Source organism: Mustela erminea, chromosome 19 (genome assembly GCF_009829155.1).
Source record: "Mustela erminea isolate mMusErm1 chromosome 19, mMusErm1.Pri, whole genome shotgun sequence".
NCBI classification, from domain to species: domain Eukaryota; kingdom Metazoa; phylum Chordata; class Mammalia; order Carnivora; family Mustelidae; genus Mustela; species Mustela erminea.
Genome location: NC_045632.1, coordinates 17,780,480 through 17,806,523, shown reverse-complemented (window position 1 = coordinate 17,806,523; position 26,044 = coordinate 17,780,480). Strand labels below are relative to the sequence as shown.

General features: G+C 39.2%; 1 protein-coding gene across 3 annotated transcripts; it reads left to right on the top strand.

Annotated features, from left to right (window-relative positions):
- The first annotated feature begins 1,513 nt into the window (after positions 1–1,513).
- Positions 1,514–24,386, top strand: ZNF461 (zinc finger protein 461). 3 transcript variants are annotated; one of them, XM_032325637.1, is made up of 5 exons: positions 1,514–2,387; positions 3,397–3,482; positions 11,357–11,483; positions 12,355–12,450; positions 22,270–24,386. In XM_032325637.1, exons 1-5 carry the CDS (start codon positions 2,342–2,344, stop codon positions 23,658–23,660), a joined length of 1,746 nt encoding a protein of 581 aa, XP_032181528.1. In that variant the 5' UTR covers positions 1,514–2,341; the 3' UTR covers positions 23,661–24,386. The 3 variants fall into 3 exon arrangements, with proteins under 3 accessions (XP_032181528.1, XP_032181529.1, XP_032181530.1); XM_032325638.1 differs by lacking the exons at positions 1,514–2,387; positions 3,397–3,482; positions 11,357–11,483; positions 12,355–12,450 and adding an exon at positions 17,046–17,289 and having other exon boundaries at positions 22,242–24,386; XM_032325639.1 differs by lacking the exons at positions 1,514–2,387; positions 3,397–3,482; positions 11,357–11,483; positions 12,355–12,450 and adding an exon at positions 17,198–17,692.
- Positions 24,387–26,044: the final 1,658 nt, after the last annotated feature.

Genomic DNA, 26,044 nt, shown 5'->3' with positions numbered 1-26,044 from the left:
GGTTTTGGGTCTCCTGGAATTAGTGTCCGCTCAAAGCCACTGTCCACGGTTTGATTTTTTCCTTTTCCTCAAAGTTTGGTCTCCCTGGTAAAAGCTGTGGGTTCCTTTAGGAAGACCAGGGGGGAAATTACCAGCATAAATTTTCGGCAGTTTAGCAGGGTTTTTCATTCAAGGTGTTCTGAGTCTGTATACTGGGTCGAGTCTGAGAATTGACTGACAGTCCATGACTTTTTATTATTCAAGTTAGACTTTTGTTCACGTGACTAGAACTCTTTCACTTACACAGATCAACTAAGATTTAGACTTCTCATCTATTTCACTTGCACCAAAGTGTACTAACCACACTCTCTGTAACAGATATTTTAAAAAATCTTTCATGTCATTTTGCATTCATTGCAATGTTATTTTGTATTTTTAAAATCCACATTTTAAGTTATACTTAAATTTTTAAAAATTTCCATTGGAGGGGCACCTGGATGGCTCAGTGGGTTAAGCCTCTGCCTTCAGCTCAGGTCACGATCTCAGGGTCCTGGGATGGAGCCCCGCATCAGGCTTTCTGCTCAGCAGAGAGCCTGCTTCCCCCTCTCTCTCTGCCTACTTGCGATCTCTCTATCAAATAAATAAATGAAATCTTTAAAAAAATTTCCATTGGAAACTTAATTTTTAAGTAAAACCTACGCTTCAGGAAGCTTAACTATTATCGTCTTTTTAGAGGTAAGTGAAGAGGTTGAGAGGACTCAGTCTCACACTCATAATATTGCAGTCTCTCATATAGTTACTACATCCAGATGACAACCACACACATTATCTTCCATCCAGATTTTAACTTGCATAAGTTACACTCAAACACACACAAACAAATTTACCAGATCTCTCACATGATCTCCCAGGCATACCCAGTTAAAACATACATCAACCTCAAAGTCACAACGTTTAACCACCTGCCCTTGCACTGTCATACAATTCATGCAGAGACTTGGGTACAGCCACAGACCACTTTCCCATACTTTGGATATCTCACTCAACACCTTGGACAATATCAAGTGCAAACCAACTCATACATGTGATCAAGAATCAGATCCAGGGGCGCCTGGGTGGCTCAGTGGGTTAAAGCCTCTGCCTTCGGCTCAGGTCATGGTCCCAGGGTCCTGGGATCGAGCCCCACGTCTGACTCTCTGCCCCGCAGGGAGCCTCTTCCTCCCCTCTCTCTCTGCCTGCCTCTCTGCCTACTTCTCTGCCTACTTGTGACCTCTGTCTGTCAAATAAATAAATAAAACCTTAAAAAAAAAAAAAAAACAGATCCAGAAACACAACCACTTGTTCTCACAGATAAATTTCTTCACATGGCACTTTGTGATAGGAGATTTGCCTCTTCTGGCAGATAATCTGTATTAGTTTCCACCCTTCTCAGTTCTGGTTTCTCATACACACTTAGACCCCACAATGTTACTTCACTCCTCTTCCACGCATACACGTAAGATTCAGATCAGCTCCCCCGGCCCAGGGATCGGTTTCGTCCATCAGGGAGACCAGCCTCCTCCCTTCCCAAGGCGGGACACTTACCACATCCAACCGCTCCTGCTAGTCATAGGTAGACCCAACGCAAACAGCCTCCTACAGAACGTTACAAACTCACTGCCCGCACACTCGCGCCACCCACAAGCAAGCGTAATCAATCACAGGTTTCAAATGCCCCTCGCGCCTAAGCCACGTTCTAATTCATCACACTTCACAATCACTGCGCGCGGTCCCATACGGGTATACAGCCCGACCACTATTTCAAACGGTCTCAAAAACGTTTCACAAACTAATTTCCTCACTCAGGACACAGTCGGTGTAACACACACATCCTCTCCCTGCCTATCAAATTCGTCCTTGGCCACGCGCATCTTCGGACTCAGAAAACACAGTTCACATTGCCACCTTACAAACGAAGGCCGGATCCCTCCGCATCGAATAACAATTATCAAACTACAGCACGTGCGCGTCCACCTTGAGGGAGTAGGGACAGCTACGGTGCCAGGCTTGAAATCCGCCCTCAGAGAAATCCGAGGTCCCCAAATCGGACCCAAATTTCGGGTCTGAGCCTTGGAAGGGGAGAGGTTGTAGAGTCACTCCAAGCTCGGAGTGAAACTGCGCAGGTGCATCCCGAAATGCAGCGGAGGATTTACCTCTTTCAGCTCACGCGTGCTTTCCTTTCGGACTACGTTTCCCAGAGGACACAGCGGTTCAAAGCTAGTTCCGGTAGAAACGTTGGCGGAGTGGTCGGCTGCTGAGACTGGTGAGAGCTTTTTACCCAACCAGCAGAGCGTGCAAGACTAGGTGTGCGGTCTCTCGTGGAATGCGAATCAGAATTTGGACCAGAGCCCTTCCTGAGGATGCTGAAGGTAAGGACTCCTGGAGCTCCAGGCCATAGCAAGAGAAGTGTCTGGAGTGTTAGGCCTCTGAAGTGCGGGAGCTGCTCTAGGGAGGGTAAATTGGATGGTTGTAAGCTCGTGAAGGGAATTTTGTCTCCGGACTAATGATTTTGTCTCCGGACTAAGTGTATTTGGCGGTTAGTCTTGAGAGCGACTGGATTCGGGAGCGTGCTTTTGTGACAGTGTACTTGTCTGCGTGACTATTTGTGTGAATGGAGTTTGTATGTGATTGTGACCATGATTGCGGGTGGCTATTTCTGTAAGCCTCAGATACTTGAGTAAATGAAAAAAAGCACAATTACACAAAGCGTTACTCCCAGGTTCACATAATCAGGCAGTTAGGGAGACATTCCAGTATCCAACTGTAGATTCATACAACACAAAGCCAAAAAGACGTAATCCAACCCACGTTTATCATAATCGCACAGCCTAAGACCCAGACACCTATATAGTAATACAAAACGACCACTCCCCAATCACAACTCCCCTTATGCCCACTTAACCCTCATCCCCAACAGTTATCTGTAGAGCTCAAACACATCACCAAGTATCATAGAATCACAGTTACTACCATGGTCACAGACAATGTCTACTCCACATCACACACAAGGTCACACAAAGTTTGAGCTTTAAGAAGGGCCTGGTTGGGGGCAGCTGACTGGCTCAGTCAGTACAGCATGGGATTCTTGATCTTGGGGTTGTGAGTTCAGCTCCACATTGATTTTACAGATTACTTCGGAAAGGCCTGGTGTCTCATAGTTCTTCTCTACCTCACTAATTCTGCCATTCACCTTAGAAACACCTAGAGTAGGAGGAAAGAATAGCACTGTTGCACATCCAGAATCAGTGTCTAAGAAGTCTGTGGGGACTGGACAGAGTAGACATGAAGAGGGGAGAAAAATGTCATTCTGTATTAGCACTTTGTGAGCTAAGAAGCAGGATCATCTCATGTCTTTTTTTTTAAATCCCTCTCATCCAGCAATATTTTTCTTTGCGCTGAGAGTTTCTTCTAAAGTGGAACTAAGAAGAGGACTAATACATCGAATTCTTAAAAACATGGCCCATGTAAGTTGATTTTTTTTTCTAATTGATGTCCTTTTTTTCCTATAGTCATATGAATATTTGCATTCTTAATACTGATATTGTTGCCTGACTATCATACAGACTTATTAGTGAGTAAGTGGTGGTTTCAGAATTTTAAAGTCTTCCCTTTTTGCTCCTCTCCTTTCTAACCCAGTGTTCCTGTAAGCAGTCAACGAAATACATACAGAACTGTAAGATACTAAATTTGTTGTTTTAAGCTACTGTATTTGTTACAGCATCAGTAGAAAGTGAACACACCATTTGAATTTGGAGTTTTCTTCATGGGGAGACTGATTGCTTAAATTGATGCAGGGCTTTTGGGAGTTTTCTTTCTTTCTTTCTTTCCTTTTTTTTTTTTTTTTTTTAAGATTTTATTTATTTATTCAAGAGGGAGGGAGAGAGAGAGCAAGTGCACAAGCGGCGGGGAGAGGCAGAGGGGGAAGCAGTCTCCCCACCTAGCCCAGAGCCTGAGCCCAACAGGGAGACTGATGCATGGTTCACTCCAAGGACCCCAGGACCATGACCTGAGCCAAAGGCAGAGGCTCAAACGACTGTGCTACCCAGGCACCCCAGTCTTATTTCTTTTTGAATCAGTTTAGTAATTTGTGTCTCTCAAGAAATTCATTTATTTCTATTTAGTTGCCAGATTTGTTAGTATAAACTTGTATATGATATTTCCTTATTATCCTTTTAATGCCTGTCAGGTCTATAGTAATACTCCCCTCTTAATTCCTGATCTTAATAATTTATGTCTTTTTTCTTAATCAGTATACTAGCAATTTATCAATTTTATTGATCTTTTCAAAGACTAGCTTTTAGTTTTATTGATTTTTCTCTCCAGTTTGCCCTTGCCTTGATTGCTATTTCATTGATTACTGATCTTATTCTTTCCTTTTTTTCTGTGTACTTTGGGTTTAATTTTCTTTTCTTTTTTTTTTTTTTTTTTGAGGTCAAGATTCCCTTTTTTCTTTTACCCATGGGATACTTAGAAGAGCATTCTTTAACTTGCAGATTTTGAGGGACTTTTTCATATCTTTTTGAGAATTCGCTTTTAATTTATTCAATTCTTTTGTGGTCAGAGAACATACTTCGTAATATCAATCCTTCTAAATTTATTGAGACTTATTTTTGGCCCAAAATGTGGACTATCTTGGCGAATGCTCAATGTGCATTTGCGGGGGGGGGAAGCTGTGTTATACTACTGACGGATAGTGTTTATCAGTTAGGTCAAGTGTTTTGTAGTAGTACTCAACTCTTCTATATCTTTTCTGATTTTTTTTGGTCCTTTGGTCTATCAATTACTGAGAGAGGACTGTTGAAACTTACAAATACAGCTGTTGATTTGTCTGTTACAATTCTGTCCGTTTTGCTTTATGTTTAGAAATTCTGTTAGTAGGTGCATGCATACTTAGGATTGCTATGTCCTTCTTTTAAAAGTTTACTTATTTTTAAGTGATCTCTATACCCAAAGTGGGGCTCAAGCTCACAACCCTGAGATCAAGAGTTGCATGTCCTAGGGACGCCTGGGTGGCTCAGTTGGTTAAGCAGCTGCCTTCGGCTCAGGTCATGATCCCAGCGTCCTGGGATCAAGTCCCACATCGGGCTCCTTGCTCCGCAGGGAGCCTGCTTCTCCCTCTGACTCTGCCTGCCACTCTGCCTGTGCGCTCTCTCTCTCTGACAAATAAATAAAATCTAAAAAAAAAAAAAAAAAAAAAAAAAAAGATGTCATGTGTGAAAGCACTGGCCGACCCTAAAATGCTATCATTTTTAAAAAAAAAAAAAAAAAAAAGAGTTGCATGTCCTTCCGACTGAGCCAGACAAGTACCCCTAAATTCCTATATCCTCTTGATGAATTGACACCTTTATTATGAAATGTTCCTAGTGGTAATATTCTTTTTCTTGCATTATGTTTATTAATATAACTGCTTCAGCTTTCTTTTATTGTTATTTCATGGCATATCTTTTTTTTTTTTAAGATTTTTAAAAATTTATGAAGGCAGACGCTTAACGGAGCCACATCTTTTTTTAAAAGATTTTATTTATTTATTTGACAGACAGAGATCACAAGTAGGCAGGGAGGCAGGCAAAGAGAGAGAGGAGGAAGCAGGCTCCCCGCCAAGCAGAGAGCCCGATGGGGGGCTCAATCGCAGGACCCTGAGATCATGGCCTGAGCCGAAGGCAGAGGCCTTAACCCACTGAGCCACCCAGGTGCCCCTCTTTATCCATCCTTTTAACTTTCTTTAGCCTTTTTTTTTTTTTAAGGTTTATTTATTTATTTATTTATTTACTTCTTTTGAGATTTTATTTGTCAGAGAGTGAGAGAGAACACAAGCAGAGGGAGCAGCAGGCAAAGGTATAAGCAGGCTCCCCAATGAGCAAGGAGCCCAATGAGGGACTTGATCCCAGGACCTTGGGATCATGACCTGAGCCAAAGGCAGATGCTTAACCGACTGAACCACCCAAGTGTCCCTATTTTAACTTACTTTAGGTGTATCTCATATAACAGCATAAAGTTTGGTCTTGATTTTTTTTTTTAAATTTTATTTATTTATTTGACAGACCGAGGTCCCATAGTAGGCAGAGAAGCAGGCAGAGAGAGAGAGAGATGGGAAGCAGGCTCCCCGCTGAGCAGAGAGCCTGATGCGGGGCTTGATCTCAGGACCCTGAGATCATGCCCTGAGCTGAAGGTAGAGGCTTAACCCATTGAGCCACCCAGATGTCCCTGGTCTTGCTTTTTTATCCAGTCTTTTGATCTCTGCCTTTGAGAATCTAGAGCAGAGGTTAGCAATCTGTGGCATGCTGACCATCCAGCCCACAGCTGTGTATGGTAATTTAATATTGATAAAAGTGATATCTCAAAACTGCAGGCTAAAGATAGACTTTTTAATTGAGATATAATTGGCATGTAACATTATATTAATTTTGGATGCACAACATAGTGGTTTAGTATATGAATATGTTACAAAATGATCACCGCAGTATAGGTAATATCCATTACCACAGGTAGTTAGTTTTCTTTCTTGTGATGAATACTTTTCAGATCTAGTCTTTTAGCAACTTTCAAATATACAATACAGTATTAATAGCTGTAGTCACCATGTTGTACATAATATCCCTAGGGATTATTAATTTTATAACTGGAAGTTTATATCTTTTGACCAGCTTCATCCATTTCACCACCCTCCCCCACCATCTGACAACCACCAGTCTGTTCTTTGTATCTAGGAGTTTGATTTTGTTTTCTGTTTTTAAATTTCACAAATAAGTCTTTTTCTGTCTGACTTATTTCACCTATTGTAATGCCATCGGGGTCCATCCAGGTTGTTGGAAATGTAAGATTTCCCTTTTTTTTCTTCAAGATTTTTTTTTTAAAGATTTTATTTATTTATTTGACAGAGAGAAATCACAAGTAGTCAGAGAGGCAGGCAGAGAGAGAGAGAGGGAAGCAGGCTTCCTGCTGAGCAGAGAGCCCGATGCGGGACTCGATCCCAGGACCCTGAGATCATGACCTGAGCCGAAGGCAGCGGCTTAACCCACTGAGCCACCCAGGCGCCCCTTTTCTTCAAGATTTTATTTTATTTTTTAATTTATTTGAGAGAGAGCATGAACAAGAGGAGGAGCAGAAGGAGAGGGATAGGGACAAGCAGACTCCCCTGTGAGGAGCCCAACGTAGGGCTTGATCCCAGGATCCTGAGATAATGACCTGAGCTGGGATCAAGAATCAGACACTTGGGGCTCCTGGATGGCTCAGTAGTTAAGCATCTGCCTTTGGGAGTTCTGGGATCAAGCCCCCCCATCGTGCTCCCTGCTCAGTGGGGATCCTGCTTCTCCCTCTCCCTCTGCCTGTTGCTCCCTCTACTTGTGCTCACTGTGTGTCAAATAAATAAATAAAATCTCTTAAAAATTTAAAAAAAAAACAGTTGGACATTTAACTGACTGAGCCACCCAAATGCTCCTCCTTTTTTTCCATAATGGTTGAATAATATTCTTGTGTATGTGTATCATATTTTCTGTATCCATTCATCCACTGGAAGACACTTAGATTGTTTCTAGTACCTGTGGGCCATTTTTATGTCTTCTTTGAAGGAAGGTCTACTCAGGTCCTCTGCCCATTTATAATTCAGATGGTTTAGGGTTTTTTGCTGTTGAGTTGTATGAGTTCTTTATATTTTGGTTACTAAATCCTTATCAGATACATAATTTACAAAAATTTTCTCCATGTAAGTTGCCTTTTCATTTTGTTGATGGTTTCACAGAAGATTTTTGGTTTGATGTAGTCCCATTTGTTTATTTTTGCTTTTGTTGCTTTTGCTTTTTTGATATCATATCCAAAAAGTCATTGCCAAGTACCTTTACTGCCTATGATTTCCTCTAGAGGTTTTATAATTTCAGGTTTTACATTCAAGTCTTTAATCCATTTTGAGTTGATTTTTATGTATGGTATAAGATAGTGGTACAGTTTAATTCTTTGTCATGTGGCTGTCCAGTTTTCCCAGCATCATTTATTGAAGAGACTGTCCTTTCCCCATTGTATATTCTTGGCTCCTTTGTCATAAATTAATTAGCATTATGTATGGGCTCCCTATTCTGTTTCACTGATCTTTGTGTCTGTTTTTATGCCAATACCATACTGTTTCAATTATATAGCTTTGTAATGTGGTTTGAAATGAAGATATGTGATGTCTCAGCTTTGTTCCTTTTTCTCAAGTGTGCTTTGGCTACTTGAGGTCTTTGATGGTTTCATACAAATTTTAGTGTTATTTGTTGTATTTCTGTAAAAAATTCCATTGGGATTTGAAGGATTATATTGACTGTAGATTGCTTTGAGTTATACGGATGTATTACCACTGATAATTCTTCCATTCCTCATGGGAAAACCTTTTCATTTATTTGTGTCTTTTTCAGTTTTTTCCATCAGTATCTTACAGTTCTCTGTATAACAGTTATTTTGTCTCCTTGGTTAAAGATAGGCTACTGACAAATAGTATTGGGTAACTAGAGCCATTTTCAAAAAACAAAGCCCATTCTTTACTCATCTACCATATAAAATAAACTCTAGTTAAACTGAATTATTTAATTTTTAAAAATGTGATCATAATATTACTAGACTAAAACATGGGAGTACTTCTTCATGACTTTGATGTGAGGAAGGACTTTCTAACTAGGACTCAGAACTCTAGGAACTAAAAGAGAAAGTAGTAACAAAGTTGATTACATAAAAATGAAAAACTGCATGGCAAGAAACATTGGTAAGCAAAGTAGGAAGAGAAATGACAAAATGGGAAAGGTATTTACAATTCACATACAGACACTGAACTTATCATCTAACTTATAAAGACTTAGAATTTTTTTTAAAGATTTTATTTATTTATTTGAGAGAGAGAGACAGTAAGAGAGAGGATAAGCGAGGAGAAGATCAGAGAGAGAAGCAGACTCCCCGTGGAGCTGGGAGCCCGATGTGGGACTCCATCCCGGGACTCCAGGATCATGACCTGAGCCGAAGGCAGTCATCCAACCAACTGAGCCACCCAGGCATCCCAAGACTTAGAAATTTTAAAATGAGACCAAGGGCCCAGTAGAAAAAGAGTCAAAAGGGCATGAATAGAGATTTCACAGAAAAAGAAACATAAAAGACCCTAAAAAAAAAAAAAAGAAAAATACTCATAATTCAAGAAATACCAATTAAAATTCTATTGACATATAATTTCTTTATCACATTAAATTGATAAAAACAAAATGTTTTGACAAAATGTTTTGCTGCCTTGACTGAGGAAACGGGTATTTTCATATATTGCTGGTGTCTGACAAAGTGGTCCAGCTGCTGTAGAGGACGACTTGACAGGATCTACCAAAATTACAAATGCATTTTCCATTTAGACCTAGCAATCTGATTTCTGAGGCTTTCTGGTACAGATATGCCTGTATGTATACAAAGTGACATATTTATAGGACTATTCATTATACTATTGTTTGTTAGAGCAGAAGATTGGAAACAACCAAGTGTTCATCTAGAGATGTCTGGTTAAATAAACTATGATAAAAAATGGAGGATATGTACTTATAGAAAAATAAGGAAACCATTAACTTTAGAATTTAAAAATCAAGCATAGAACAGTGTATATAGTATAGTATGTTTCCTTCTGTGTGAAGTGTGGAAAGATATATACATATATTTACTTAATATATATAAATATGTAATATGTATAATATATGTAATATATATAATATATATAAGTAATATATATAGAATATATAGATAGTTGCTTTAAAACATTGCAAAGACACACAAAGAAACATAAAATAGCTCATCTATAAGGGGTTAGGAGGTGGAGGAAAAAAGGAAAGGACAAGAGTGGGTGTAAGACATCTGAATGTCTATTTTTTTTTCTGTACCATTTAAGAAAGTAAAATAAAATATAAAAATAAAAACTTGTCATTAAGGTTGGTGGTTTTCTCTACTCATATTCGGCTACATAGATAAAGTGAGAATAGGAAGAGAGTTAGATTTATGTAGGATTCAGGCTTTGCTTAGCAAGTATGAAAAGGAAATCCACATTAGGAGTCATTATCAAGTTGGAGGATTAGCTGAATATAGAATTTAAAAGTTGGGTGAGAAGTGGAGAAGAGGTATGAGTGTGGTGAGTGACAATATAAAGGTGACCAGAGAGAAAGACAGTTGGAGATGTCGAAGTTACTATTAGTGATGAGGTCTTGGATAGTGATACAAAGAGTGAACTAGAGTGGAAGACAAGATCATCGGAGAGGAGGTGAGGGAATTGGGAGGGCAGGTTAATAGATGGAATCCTTATATAGATATTTGAAATCACCGAGAATTAAGTAGGAGTAGTGTTGGAGATGGTGGCACTGAGCCAGGAGCTAAAATTCCTGAGGGGGGAAAATCTAGATGTTAGCATATCACTGCAGTAGGTAGAGATAATGCATGTCTGATGAAATGATGACATTAGATTTTAGGGGAGGGACGGTTGCTGGCAACAGCAATGAGAAGAGAGGACAGAATGAGTTTGAGGACAGAGTAAGATTGTAGGAGAAAAACCAGCCACCCACATGAGATGTCCTCACAGGAAATGGTGTTGTAAGGGAGGGTTAATTGAATCAGACATGGGAAATCTTTGAACTTTTCCACAATTTTGACTTTTCCAAATAGACATTGTTAAGAATTGGTGTAGGGTGTTCTCACTGGGTGGAGAGATATTTTTATAACCCAGCTTCAGAAGTCACATAGTCATTTCTGTTATACTTTATAAGTTGAGTAAGTCACAGCTGTTTTCCCAGGATCATGTTCAAGGGCCGAGGACATAGACCTTATATAAATGGTGTGGGGGTATGTCAAGGTTACATGGAAGAAGAGCATATGGGATGGGAGTTGTTATTCTGTCTATCCTTGGAATATACAGTCTGCACTGGGTATTTACTAAAGAATTTGCTTGAAAAGTAAAAATGGTTATGACATAATAGTCATACTGATGAAGAAAAATCTTCAAGTCCTTTTTCTCAAGTTGGAGGTTTTCATAAGACATTCTGGAAAGATTATAAAATTTCCAACTATTTTACTTAGTTGGAAACTTCTACTTATTTTTTTAACTTTCTAGATGACTGATTAAGTTTTCCATTCTATACAAGAGAATGTGTCTGCAGAAATTGAATTTTTAAGAGCTTCATTTCCACTAAATTCCTTTTTGACCCAGGTCACAAGCTTCCAACCTTTCCCTGTATACTCACTATATACTATATAGATATGCTGTTCCTTTCCTTCCTGCTTTCTTTTAGCACCCCTTCTTCCTTTTGAAAAATAGCTCTTATCATTTCAAAAACAGTACTGTGCTCTGTCATTTTAGGGGTTGGTGATGTTCAAAGATGTAGCTATAGATGTCTCTCAGGAGGAATGGGAATGCCTGAACCCCACGCAGAGGAATTTGTACAAAGATGTGATGTTGGAGAACTATAGCAACTTGGTTTCACTGGGTAAGTTTATCTGCCTCTTATAATTTAGAATCTGTTTCTTTGAATTTCTGCTTCCTTTACTATGAATTTTAGGGCCACCTTTCAAATGACTACATGAATTTTTTCTTTGTATAGGAATGAGCACCCTTAGATGGGGGTGTATCTTCATTTTTCCCATCCTCACCCCTTCCTCTGGTCCTTATAATTGATGTTCTTCTTGATGATTAAAGAACCGAATTGGAATTCTGTGCCATTAAAACTTATGCTTTTTATTTGATTATTTAATATTAATATTAATAAATTCATTGTTAACTAATAGTCAAAGAAACCACTTCATCTTTTTTTTCATTTACACTGTGCTAAACCTGTGGGTGCACTAGAGTAGGTTAAAACTATATATATGGGGTCTGGGTGTGAAGCTCTTTAACTTTCAGTGATGAAACTGATGGACTGATGGACTGGGTCAAGAAATACCACTTACTATTTAGTGTTTAAATGAACAATATTCCATTTCCTACAAAAAATGTGCTTTCTTTTAAACAATTTGGCTTTGATAGTTAGTTATATGCTAAGAACTTTTCATTTAACATTGAAAAGTATCTGAAATAAGCATACTCAGGAGGTTGTTTTTTCCAAATAGTAAAGTGGAGACTGAAAGCTTACCTAATTTAAATAGCATTTTATCACCTATTTATTTGTTTTGTTTTTTATCTTGAGTTTACCGGAATATGGGTATTTAATTTTTTCTTTCTTTTTTTCTTTTGTCTGTAGACTATCAAATACACATTTTGTGCTTTTATTTATTTATTTATTTATTTATTAACCAATTATGAATCATAGTATTTGGGTACTTTGATTTCTCCTTCATCTCCATTTTTTTTCTTATAATCAGGACTTTCTATATCTAAGCCGGCTGTGATCTCTTCATTAGAGCAAGGGAAGGAACCCTGGATGGTTGTGAGGGAAATGACAGGAAGACGGTGCCCAGGTGAGTAAGCAATGATCTAGAGGCAGGAAGCTATTTCAGTTGGTCAGAATATTAGGCTGATAAGGTTATTTTAGACAAATTAGGGGAAACCTGATTTCTTTTTTTTTCTTTTTTTTTTAGATTTTATTTATTTATTTGATAGAGAGAGATCACAAATAGAGCAGGCAGAGAGAAAGGAGGAAGCAGGCTTCCTGCTGAGCAGAGAGCCCGATGTGGGGCTCGATCCCAGGACCCTGGGATCATGACTTGGGCCAAAGGCAGAGGCTTAACCCATTGAATCACCCAGGTGCCCCGGAAAACCTGATTTCAAAACTTATTACAACGCTATGTATTCAAACAGTTCGGTAGTGGCATAAAGACAGACGTACAGATCAGTGCAATATAATAGGGGCATCTAAGTGACTTAGTCACTCTCTTGATATTCAGCTGTTGATATTCTAACTCTCTTGATATTCAAGATCTCTGCGTTGTGAGATTGAACCCCACATTGGGCTCCGTACTCGGCATGGCATCTTGAGATTTTCTCTCTCTCCCCCTCTGCCCCTCTCCACACATGTGCACGCTCTCTCTAGATAAATAAATAAATAATTTTAAAAATGGAATGGAATAAAAAGGTTGGAAATAAACTCCCAGATATATGACCAAATGATTTTATACAAAGGTGCCAAGATCATCCAATAGGGAAAAGGACTGTATCTTTAACTGGATATCCATAGGCAAAAGAACAAAGTTGGATCCTTACCTTATACCATATACAAAAATTAACTCAAAATAGATCAAAGAACTAAATGTAAGACCCCAAACTAGAAGAAAACATAGGGAAAAAGTTCCATGACATTGGATTTGGCAGGGATTTCTGGGCTATAACTCCAAGCAAGGTATAGGTAACCAAAGCAAAAATAGATAAATGGGATTATACCAAACCTAAAAATGTCTGTTTATCAAGGGACACAATCAACAGTGTTTATTAATTTTTTAAAAAATTCCTACGAGTTGCTTTATGAGGTGACAGGAATACCTTTTTTTAACTGTTATAGTAGTGGATCAAGAACATATGTTCTAATGGTATATTAGGAAAAATTAAGATCAATTAGAAATTGGGGAACTTAAAGAAAATTACATAGACGAAGTAGAGATAGCGGAGGGTTGGGTGCCTGGGTGGCTCAGGTTACATGTCTGCCTTTGGCTCAGGTCATGATCCCAGGGTCCTAGGGTCAAGTCCCACAGTGGGCTCCCTGCTCCCTGTGGAGTCTGCTTATCTCTTTCCCTCTGCCCCTTGCTCATACTCTCTCTCTCTCAAATAAATAAAATCTTTAAAAAAAAAGATAGCAGAAGGTTGATTGGCATGGAAAGAGGTCCTCTAGGAAAGTACAGGGTCCTGGAGGCCAAGAGTAGGGCCATACTACAGATTGGAGGTCTTTGATGATATCTCTGAATCAGTATTAGTGCTTGTCTCTGTCTACAAAAACGGTTGCTGATACTTTCATAGGAATTATGTAAACCTATAGATGAAGTTAGAGAATTAACATCTTTACTCTGTTGTCTTCCAATCCATGAACACAGCATGTTTCTTCAAGTATTTTTAAAAATTTTTTATTAGCATTTTATAATTTTTATCATATAGATCTTGTACATATTTTATTAATTTTTTTACCTCAGTATTTTGTTTTTCAGGAGCATTTATAAATGGTATTGCCTTTTTATTTTGGTTGTTGTGTATTGTCAATGTACAGGAGTTCAATTGATTTTATATTCTGTGACCTTATTCAACTCAGTTATTTCCTTGTAGGTTCATTATTATAGTCAGTCATATCATTTGCAAATAGATAGTTTTATTTCCTTTTTTCCCAAACTGTGCACTTTATTTTCTTGCCTTATTGGAATAGCTAGAACTGCAAGGGCCTGTATTAAATAAGGGTGGTAATAATGGACATCCTTTTTAGCAATTTTAGGGGGAAAACATTCAGGATTTGGTGTTTTATCATAAAATATATTAGCTCTAGGTTTTTTGTACATGCCCTTCATGCTCTTTAGGAATTTGAGGAAGTTCCCTTCTCTTCCTAATGCCCTGAGAGTTTTTTTTTTTTATTCAATTAATTAACATAAAATGTATTATTTGTTTCAGGGGTACAGGTTTGTGATTCATTAATCTTCACAATGCCCAGTGCTCACTGAAACACATACCCTCCCCAGTGTCCATCACCCAGTTACCCTATCCTTCCACATTCATCCCCTCCAGCAACTTTCAGTTTGTTTCCTATGAGTAGGAGTCTCTTACGGTTTATCTCCCTTACATTGAGAGTTGTTTTAATCATGTGGTTATTAATAGGATCATGGGATTTTTTCTTCCTTAGTTGTTGATATGATGGATTACATTGATTTTTAAGTATGGAATCAGTCTTTCACACCTGGAATAAATCCCACTTAGTCATTGTATATCATTGTTTTTATACATCATTGAGTTTGGTAAAATTTAATTGTGGATTTTTTTCATCTAAGTTCATGGGGGGTGTTGGTCTGCAGTTATTTTGTGTATGCTGCCTTTGGTTTTGGTATCAGAGTAATCATGGCCTCATAAAGTGCTTTGGAAAGTGTTCTCTTCTGTTTTCTGGAAGAAACTGGTTACAAGATTCTTGGAATGTTTGGTAAAATTCTTCAGTGAAGCCATGTGGACTTGGAGATTTCTTTTTTGGGATCTTCTAAATTATAAATTTGATTTATTACTATTTTTTTAAGATTTTATTTATTTGAGAGAGGACAGAGAGAACATGAGCAGGGGTAGGGGCAGAAGGAGAGGGACAGGCAGATTCCCCATTGAATGTGGAGTCAGATGCAGGGCTCAATCCCAGGACCCTAAGATCATGACTTGAGCCAAGTCAGATGCTTAACTGAGCCACCCAGGCACCCCAAATTTGATTTCTGTAATAGTTACCAAACTACTCAGATGACCTATTCATGTTGGCTAAGTTTTGGTAGTTTCAGATTTTCAGGGAATTGGGTCCATTTCTTCTAAGTTTTCAAAGTTGTGAATGTAAGGTTATATGTTTTTTTTTTTTTTAAGATTTTATTTATTTGACAGAGATCACAAGTAGGCAGAGAGGCAGGCAGAGAGAGGAAGGGAAGCAGGCTCCCCACTGAGCAGAGAGCCTGATTCAGGGCTCGATCCCAGGACCCTGGGATCATGACCCAAGCCAAACACAGAGGCTTTAACCCACTGAGCCACCCAGGCGCCCCGGTTATAGGTTTCTTATTAACCTTATAATTGTGTGTATATATGTATATAATCCATATATGTGTGTCCTCATAGTCCTTAATTTTTGTTGTTGTTGTTGAGACTTCCTCTTTCACCCACGGAGTATTTGGAAGTGTGTTATTCGGAGATGTCTGGAGTTTTTCCTGTTGCCTTTCTTTTATTGATTTATACTTTAATTCCATTGTGGTCTCATGTGAAAGAGGGAATAGCCCACAGTCTTCCTTTATGTTTGACCCCAACAGCAATTTCAGAGGTTCCCAAGACCACCCTTAGATAATTCACTAAAGAAGTCAGAACTCACTGAAAGCTGTTATCCTCACAGTTAACAGTTTTTTACAGCAAAGGGATACAGATTAAAATCAGCCAGGGGAAGAAACACATGGGTAGAATGTTAGGGTCCGTGATCAAAGGAACGAGACTGACCCAAAGCAAAAATCAAACAAAGCTTTATTTCAGCCAAGCATCAAAAATCAAACTGACTGGTAGGGGCCATCTCTTAGGAAGAGACGATGACGATGACACCAACAAGGTCACTCCCAAGAAGGCCGCTCGGATGAGGCCGCTTGGACGAGGCCGCTCCGCAGAAGAGGCCACTCTGGAGGAGGCCTCTTCCAGGAGGAGGCCCTCCCAGGTCAGAGCCGCTCTCAAGAAGAGGCCACTCTGGACGAGGCCGCTCCCAGGACGAGGCCACTGCTGACGAGGTCGGGCCGCTCCCCATAATGATGCCACTCCAACAAGGCCGCTTGCGTTGGCGCCACGGCCTGGGGGGGCGGGGCTGGGGTCTGGGGTGGCGAGGCCGCTTGTGGCCGGGCCACGGCTCAGTGGTGGCGAGGCTGCTCACTGTGGCGAGGCTGTTGGCGGTGAGGCTGTTGGCGGCGAGGCGGTTCACCGTGGCGCCACTGCCTACGACTACGATAACCAGGATGACCACGACGCTCCCGACGACCATGATGACCACGACGCTCCGACTCTCCCGAAGACTACCCTAAGGGCTATAACAACAGCTAGTCTAACAGCTATTCTAACGGCTATCCTAATGGCTATTCTAACGGCTATCCTAACAGCTATCCTAACTGCTATTCTAACAGCTATCCTGACGGCTATCCTAACAGCTATTCTAAATGCTATTCTTTTTTTTTTTTTTTTTTTTAAGATTTTATTTATTTATTTGACAGAGAGAAATCACAAGTAGATGGAGAGGCAGGCAGAGAGAGAGAGAGGAGGAAGCAGGCTCCCTGCTGAGCAGAAGGCCCGATGCGGGACTCGATCCGAGGACACTGAGATCATGACCTGAGCCGAAGGCAGCGGCTTAACCCACTGAGCCACCCAGGCGCCCTCTAACTGCTATTCTAATGGCTATTCTAATGGCTATCCTAACAGCTATTCTAACGCTATTCTAACTCCTCTTCCTACTCCAACGGCTGTTCTGACTCCCCCTACTACTCTAACGGCTATTCTGACTCCTCCTACTACTCTCCACAGTAAACATATGTGCGCCCCACTGATTGGATGTCTCCATGTGGCCTGGCCTGCCCCTGTATCTGGGGTTTGCAACTAAGTTCCTCTGGCTAACCAGGCCCTTACAGGTAGAGCCCAGGATATTTCCAGACATGGAGCTTCCAGTTGCACTCACCCAGTGTAGTCATGGACAATACTAACTATTCCCATCAACTGTGTGTAACTATACCATGTAGCATTGCCAGATAGGGAAACTAACCTGAATACTGGTGTCCAGAACTTTATTGGGCTCTGGGTTGGCTGCCGAAGTGGTTGGCCTTTCTATTTGCAGCCTCTCAAGAGGTAGAGCTGATACCTTTAGATACCTTTAGATTCCTGCCTCTCTGCTCGCTGCTCAGTGAGAATTGGTACCACACAGCTCAAAGCCTACATCATAAATCCCATTGTTAGACTGTCTGGTAGCTATGGTCCTAAACAAAGATGTAGAGATTTTCTCCCTGGAGATGAAGACAAAAGATAGATCTCTCTTTGGTGAAGTTTAAATTCTTTACTATACATCATAGAATATACTCTGTGTGATTTTGATTCTTTTAAATTTAAGATTTGCTTTACAACTTAGAATGGGGCGCCAGTTAAACGTCTGCCTACCTTCTGCTCAGGTCACGATCTTGGGATCCTGGGATTGAGTCCTGTATCAGGCTCCCTGCTTAGCAGGGAGTCTGTTTCTCCCTCTCCCCCTCCACTCCCTCTGCCCCTCTGCCTTGGGGCGCCTGCTGGCTCAGTCATTAAGTGTCTGCCTTTGCCTCAGGTCATCGTCCCAGGGTCCTGGGGTTGGCCCGGCATCAGGCTCGCTGCTCAGTGGGAAGCCTGCTTCTCCCTCTCCCACTCCTCTTGCTTGTGCTCCCTCTCTCACTCTGTCTCTCTCTGTCAAATAAACTTTTAAAAACTTCAAAATGAGGGCGCCTGGGTGGCTCAGTGGGTTAAGCCGCTGCCTTCGGCTCAGGTCATGATCTCAGGGTCCTTGGATCGAGTCCCGCATCGGGTTCTCTGCTCCGCGGGGAGCCTGCTTCCTCCTCTCTCTCTCTCTGCCTGCCTCTCTGCCTACTTGTGATCTCTCTGTGTCAAATGAATAAATAAAATCTTTAAAAAAAAAAAAAAACTTCAAAATGAGACATTAAAAAAAAAAAAAAGAAGGTCTGTCTTGGGGAATGTTCATTGTGTGCTTGAAAACATTGTGTATTCTGCTGTTGTTGGGTGACATGTTCCATTCAGTTCTTCTATATCCTTGCTGATTTTCTGTCTGGTAGTTGTATCAGTTGCTGAGAGCAGGGCATTTGAATCACCAGGTATAATAGTGCTTTGTCTCTTTCTCCTTTCAGCTCTCAGTTTTTGTTCCATGTATTTTGAAACTCTGTCAGTGGTACTTACTAGTTTTCTTTATTCTGAATCTATTTTATCTGATATTAATATAGCTATTTCTACTTTTTAAAAAATTTCTACTTTCTTTTGATTAAGGTGTACATGATACACATTTTTCCACTCCTGCTTCCAGCCTACCTGTGTCATGATTGAAGTGAGTTTCTTATAGTCACAATGTTGGTAGTCACACTGTCCATTGTGCCAGTGTCAGTCTTTTAATTGTGATTTAGTATTTTAAAGGTATATAATAAAATAATAAAATACGTGAAGTATTTTTAAATTTACCTTTAAAATAATTATTGAAAAGATTATTGATACATGAAGGCTTATATCTACCTTTTTCTTTGTTATGTTTTCTTTTAATGATTTTATTTATTTGAGTATTAGAGTGCCAGTGAGGGGGAGTGGTATGTGGGTGGGGGGAGGGGCAGAGGGAGAAACAGACTCCCTGCTAAGCAGGGAGCCTGATACAGGACTCAATCCCAGGATCCCAAGATCATGACCTGAGCTGAAGGTAGACAGACGTTTAACTGACTGAGCCACCCAGGCTCCCCAGCCCTTTTGTTGTTTTCTTCCATTTCTTGTTCTTCTGTTTCTTGTTTCTTGCCTATGAATTACTCAGAGGTTTCTAGAGTACCATTTTGACTTATGCTTTTTAATATGTTGCTTTTGTTTATTTTTATTTTATTGTTTGTTCTGAGTATTGGCATATATGTACATACCTTTCACAGCCTGCTGGTTTTGATATTTTACCACTTAAAGTGAAGTATAGAAACCTTACATCCATTTAGATCCCTTTATCTTCCCCACACTTTTGGTATGATTGTTTTAAGTATTTCTTCTATATACATTGATCACCGCAAGAGATAGTGTTAAAATTTTTGCTTTACCATAAAGTAGGACTAAAGGAACTCATGGGGTAAAGGGTAGCCTGGTATTTTTTTTTTCTTTTTGCTCATTCTATTATTCTTTCCTTTCTGAAGGTCTGAGCCTTCTTCTGTTATTATTTTCTTTGTTTTGGAAGAGGTTCCTTTAGCCACTCTTTAAGGGCATGTCTGCAACAAAATTCTGTTATTTTCCTTCATCTGAGAATGCCTGTATTTCTTCTTTATTCCTTAAGAATAGTTTGAATGAGGGGCGGCTGGGTGGTGCAGTCGGTTGAACGTCTGACTCTTGGTTTCAGCTCAGGTCATGATCTCAGGCGTGAGACTGAGCCCCACATTGGTTCTGCGCTCAGCTTGGGGTCTGCTTGAGTTTCTCTCCCTCTGCCTCTCCCCTTCACATACTCTCTTTTTAAAATAAATTAAATCTTTAAAAAAAGAAGAAAAAGAACAGTCTCAATGGGTATAGCATTTGAGGTTAACAGTTATTTTCTTTTACTACTTGAAAATTATTGTGCTGTTTCCTTTTGGTCTCCATGGTTTCAAATGAAAAATCTAGTCTTTTGAAATGGTGTTTATCATCAATATATAATATGAATTTTATTTTATTTTATTTTTTATTTTTATTTTTTAAAAGATTTTATTTATTTATTTGACAGAGAGAGATCACAAGTAGGCATAGAAGCAGGCAGAGAGAGCGAGAGGAGGAAGCAGGCTCCCTGCTGAGCAGAGAGCCCGATGCGGGACTCTATCCCAGGACCCTGAGATCATGACCTGAGCCGAAGGCAGCGGCTTAACCCACTGAGCCACCCAGGCGCCCATAATATGAATTTTATTTTAAAGACTTTATCTAGTTTTTAGAAATGGATGTCTTGGTTTTGAGTTCTTTAACAAGTCACTGAATTGTACACTTCCAAATCGTGAAACCGGTAGATTTTGTGTCATATGAGTTTTACCACATACACAAAATCAGTAAAAATGGACAAAAGACCTGAGTTCCCAATCTTCTTTATTAAAGAAGATATGCAGGGATACCTGGGTGGCTCAGTGGGTTAAGTGTCTGCCTTCAGCTCAGGGCATGATCTCAGGGTCCTGGGATTGAACCCTGCATCAGGCTCTCTGCTCATCAGCGAGCCTGCTTCTCCCTCTCTCTCTCTCTCTGCCTACTTATGATCTCTCTCTCTGTCAAATAAATAAATAAAATCTTAAAAAAAATAAAGATATGCAGTTGGCCAATAAACATACAAAAAAATGTTCAGCCTCACTTGTCATCAGGGAAATTGCAAATCAAACCATAGTGCAGTATCATGACATATCTGCCAGGATGCCTGAATGAATGTAAGATTGACAATAACAAGTGTTGGTGAGGATGTGAAGAACTGGAACTCTTTTATAGTTTGATGAGAAAATGAGGAAACTATTGGATAGTGTCAACGAACTCTGAACAAATGTATATCCCATGATGCAACAATTTCATTTACGAGAATGTTCATAGCAGTACTAATAACAGTAGCTAACAATTGAAAACAGCCCAAAAGTCCATCACTATGAAAATAGAAAACTAATAGAAAAATAAATTATGTTAGAACAGAATTCTTTATACAGCTGTCAATCTTAAGCTTTTTCTTCTGAAACAGCCTCCTAAAAGCTCTAAGATAAGAAAAACTTTGGCAAAAAAAAAAAAAAAGAAAAAAGAAAAAAGAATGACTTTGACATGTCCTAATTGTTGAAAGGAGGTTAGTATTGTAGCACACCAATAAAACAGAAATGGACTCAAAATGAGGCCTTATAAGTACCAGAGGGCCTTATGTTCTCATGACAAAGAATTGGATTTTTAAATTTCAGTTCCATAGGAAGCTATTTGGGTTTGGTTATAATTTTGGCTGCATGTGACAGAGACAAAAAAAATAATAATGGCTAAACTATATAGAAGACTAATTTTCTCTTGCATTAAAGTCCAGGCTAAAGTATAAGCTCTGCTCTGCAAAACCATGACACCACATCCACATTGCAGTCTGAGGAAATGGGAGAATAAAGGACATAGGTCATGGGCCACCTGGCTTATAACCTTTCAGAAGCTACTGTATAATACAGTATTATTATAATACAGTATTATATATAATACAGTATTCTTTTTAAGACAGAATTTAATTACATCGCATATTCTGTAAAAGAGTCTGGGAAATGCAGTGTTTATATTGAGCAGCCTTGTTCTCAACTAAAAAACTGGGTTCAGTCAATATACAGTATTCATTTATGGGCAATTAGCAGTCTCCATATCATAATTCTTTGGCCTGGTGGAAATTGTTAAAACACACTCTTGTACATGCTTATTAAATTGATCTCATTCTACACTGACTGTGGTAGATACTGATTGATTTGATTCAGAATATTTCTTAAACATCCATAATTGCAACAAACTCTGAGGTAGATCACATTTTCAGAACCATTGGGGCGCCTGTCTGGCTTAGTCAGTTGAATGTTTGGCTCTTGGTCTCAGGGTTGTGGGTTCAAGCCCCATCTTGGGTGTAGAGATTGTTTAAAAATAAAATCTTCAAAAAAAAAAAATTCACACCCACTGACTTGTTATTTAACTCTCACTTTCTCCTATGAGCTCTCCTTTCTCTGTGTTCTGTGTTCTCCTTACCCTTTTTTTTTTCATTCAGTTGCACGATGGTATTGAAGAGCTCTCCAAGCCTTTCATTTCTTATGTTAATTATTTTTCAGTTATCTCTCTTTTCTACCATAGATATGATACTTATTTTCTAACACAAAGCCAGCAATTAAAATGTGTTTCTTATCTTTCAGATTTGGTGTCCAGGTGTGAGACCAAGAAGTTATCTCCAAAAAGAGACATTTATGAGACAGAGCCATCCCAATGGGCTGTCATGGAACAATTTAAAAGTCACATCCCTGAGAAGTCCATTTTCAGAGATATTTGGGAATGCAGTAGTCACTTTGAGACACAACCGGAACAGGAGGGCTATTTCAGGCAATTCGTTATCAACCATGAACCCATGCCTATATTTAACCAACATACTTTACTCACTCAGGAATTTTATAATAGAGAGAAGATTTTTGAATGTAAAGAATGTAGAAAAAACTTCAGTTACCATTTATTTTTTAGTCATCACAAAAGAACTCATTCTGAAGAAAAACTTTCTGAATGTAAGGAATGTGCAGAAACTATTAATACATTGTATCTTACTAAACAGAGAATTCAAAATGGTAGCAAGGGCAATGAATGTAAGGAATGTTGGAGGGCTTTTCTTCATTGTTCACAACTTAAACAACACCTGAGAATCCATAATGGTGAAAAACACTATGAATGTAAAGAATGTGGAAAGGCCTTTAATTATGGCTCAGAACTTATTCTGCATCAGAGAATTCACACTGGTGAAAAACCCTATGAATGTAAGGAATGTGGGAAGGCCTTTAGGCAGCGATCACAGCTTACTCAACATCAGAGACTTCATACTGGTGAAAAACCTTATGAATGTAAACAATGTGGAAAGGCTTTTATTCGTGGCTTTCAACTTACTGAACATCTTCGACTCCATACTGGTGAGAAACCCTATGAATGTAAAGAATGTGGGAAGACTTTTAGGCATCGCTCACACCTTACCATACATCAGAGAATTCATACTGGTGAGAAACCCTACGAATGTAGAGAATGTGGAAAGGCCTTTAGCTATCACTCAAGCTTCTCTCACCATCAGAAAATTCATTCTGGCAAAAAACCTTATGAATGTAGTGAATGTGGGAAGGCCTTTTGTGATGGCTTACAACTTAGTCTACATCAGAGGATTCATACTGGTGAGAAACCCTATGAGTGCAAGGAATGTGGGAAGTCTTTTAGACAGTGCTCACACCTCAAAAGACATCAGAGAATTCATACAGGTGAGAAACCTCATGAATGTATGATATGTGGTAAGGCCTTTAGACTTCATTCACACCTTATTCAACATCAGAGAATACATACTGGTGAAAAGCCCTATGAATGTAAGGAATGTGGGAAGGCCTTTAGCTATCATTCAAGCTTCTCACACCATCAGAGAATTCATTCTGGGAAGAAACCTTATGAGTGTGGAAAGGCCTTTAATCATGGCTTGCAATTTAATCTACATCAGGGACTTCATACTGTTGAGATGCCAGTAAGGTTTCCTCTCCTTTCTCCCCATCCTAGTCTAGCATCATGATATCATTTTTAGAAATATTGGTTTTCCTTTAATGTAAAAGTTGGTAAAATAACTGAATTTATTAGTATTGATTTATTTCAGTAATCCTTGGGAAAAAACTTCAAGTGGAAAAATGAAAAAGTAATTAACAGGTAAAAATTCTTAATTGTTCTGGTTCAATTGCTGTTTCTGGGTTGTTATAACACCCAGTATTGGAGATCATTTTATAAAGTAGTGTTTTTACTGAAACTAGTGAAATGTGGCAGAAATAAAATCAAAACAGTTTCTTCTCATTTCACAAATCCCTGAGATAGCTAGTATGGGTGTGTAGCTCTTTCCTGCTCAAGCATACCTGCAAGGATGAAGGGTTTATTGGATGTCAGTGGAAGGTTATACCACCTAGAATGTTATATTTCATGGCACTTTCTTTTTGCACAAATAATTGCAAACATTTTCTCAGGTGAATACATAATAGATCTAACTCACTGTTTTTAAAGCTTCAGAATATTTCTAGTATGGAATATATATCTGTATTTTAAGCCATTTCCTGCTCTACACATTCAGTTGTTTCTATTTTTTATCACAAATGACTAAAAAAGAAACATTCTTACATCATTCTTTCATTTCCGTTGGGTAGATTACCACCCATGTACAGTGTAAGTATGTTTTGATGTTACATTGATTTTTTTAATTAAAAAATTTAGGGGGCACCTGGGTGGCTCAGTGGGTTAAAGCCTCTGCCTTCAGCTCAGGTCATGATCCCGGGGTCCTGTGATCGAGCCCCACATCTGGCTCTCTGCTCAGCGGGGAGCCTGCTTCTCCCTCTCTCTCTCTCTGCCTGCCTCTCTGCCTACTTGTGATCTCTCTTTCTCTCTCTCTGTCAAATAAAAAAAAATTTAGGTAATAAAAGCACATGCTACAAAATTCAAAAGTAATCAAAGAAGTAAAAATTGAAGCTTCCTTAATATCTGGTTCTATAGCCACCTGGTTTACTTACCCAAGGTCAACCATAGCTGTCAATTCTTATGTATTCTAGGGATTAACTTTTATACTCTATCTTAGCCAAAAGGCCGAGAAGCAATCTAGGGATTAACTTTTAAAATTCTTTGGATGAAAGTGGATTAATCATAATCTTTTACTCATGAAATTCTCATTGTTATTCCAAATTTAGCCCTCTTTCACTTATTTTCAATATTATTCAGGGATTTACAAACATTGTGCCAACTACAAACTTATTTCCTTTCTGCTCCAAATCCTTCATATTCAGCTCTGCAATATTTGAACTCTCTTCTTTAATGATATTATTTATTCAAGTTCTCTATTTTTGGTTAAGCCAGACAAGCAAAAGGTTTTTCAACTTTGTCTTTTAAAAAGACCAACTCTTAAGTTTTATTGATCCTTTCTATTGTCTTTTTAAAAATTTATTTATTTATTTTTAAAATTTCTTTTCAGTGTTCCAGAATTCATTGTTTATGCACTACACCCAGTGCTCCATGCAATACGTCCCCTCCATAATACCCACAACCAGGCTTGCCCATCCCCCCACCCCCCTCCTCTCCAGAACCCTCAGATTGTTTTTTAAGAGTCCACAGTCTCTCATGGTTTGTCTCCCCTTCCAGTTACACCCAACTCCCTTCTCCTTTCTAACTCCCCATGTCCTCCGTGCTATTTGTTATGCTCCACAAATAAGCGAAGTCATATGATAATTCTCTCTGCTTGACTTCTTTCACTCAGCATAATCTCTTCAGTCCCGTCCATGTCGATACAAAAGTTGGGTATTTATCCTTTCTGATGGAGGTATAATACTCCATGGTATATATGGACCACATCTTCCTATTATCTTTTTTTTTTTTAAGATTTTGTTTATTTATTTGACAGACGTCACAAGTAGGCCGAGAAGCAGGCAGAGAGGAAGGGAAGCAGGCTCCCTGCCTAGCAGAAAGCCCAATTTGGGGCTCAATCCCAGGACCCTGGGATCATGACCTGAGCCAAAGGCAGAGACTTTAACCCACTGAGCCACCCAGGTGCCCCCTTATTGTCTTTTAAGTCTCCTTCATTTATGTCTGCTCCTAGGTTTATCATTTCCTTCCTTATGCAATCTTTGGGCTTAGTTCTTTTTTTCTAGTTCCTTGAGGTCTGATGTTAGGTACTTAGGTCTGTTTGTCTGTTTTTTCCTTAATATAGGCTTTTATCCCTGTAAACTCCTCTCTTAGACCTGTGTTTGTTTTATACCATACATTTGTTTCCATTTTCATTTTTCTTGATGTACTCTTTGGTTTCTGTTTTTGTTTTTTTTAAAGATTTTTATTTATTTATTTGACAGACAGAGATCACAAGTAGGCAGAGAAGCAGACAGAGAGGGAGGAGGACGCAGGCTCCCTGCTGAGCAGAGACCCCAATGTGGG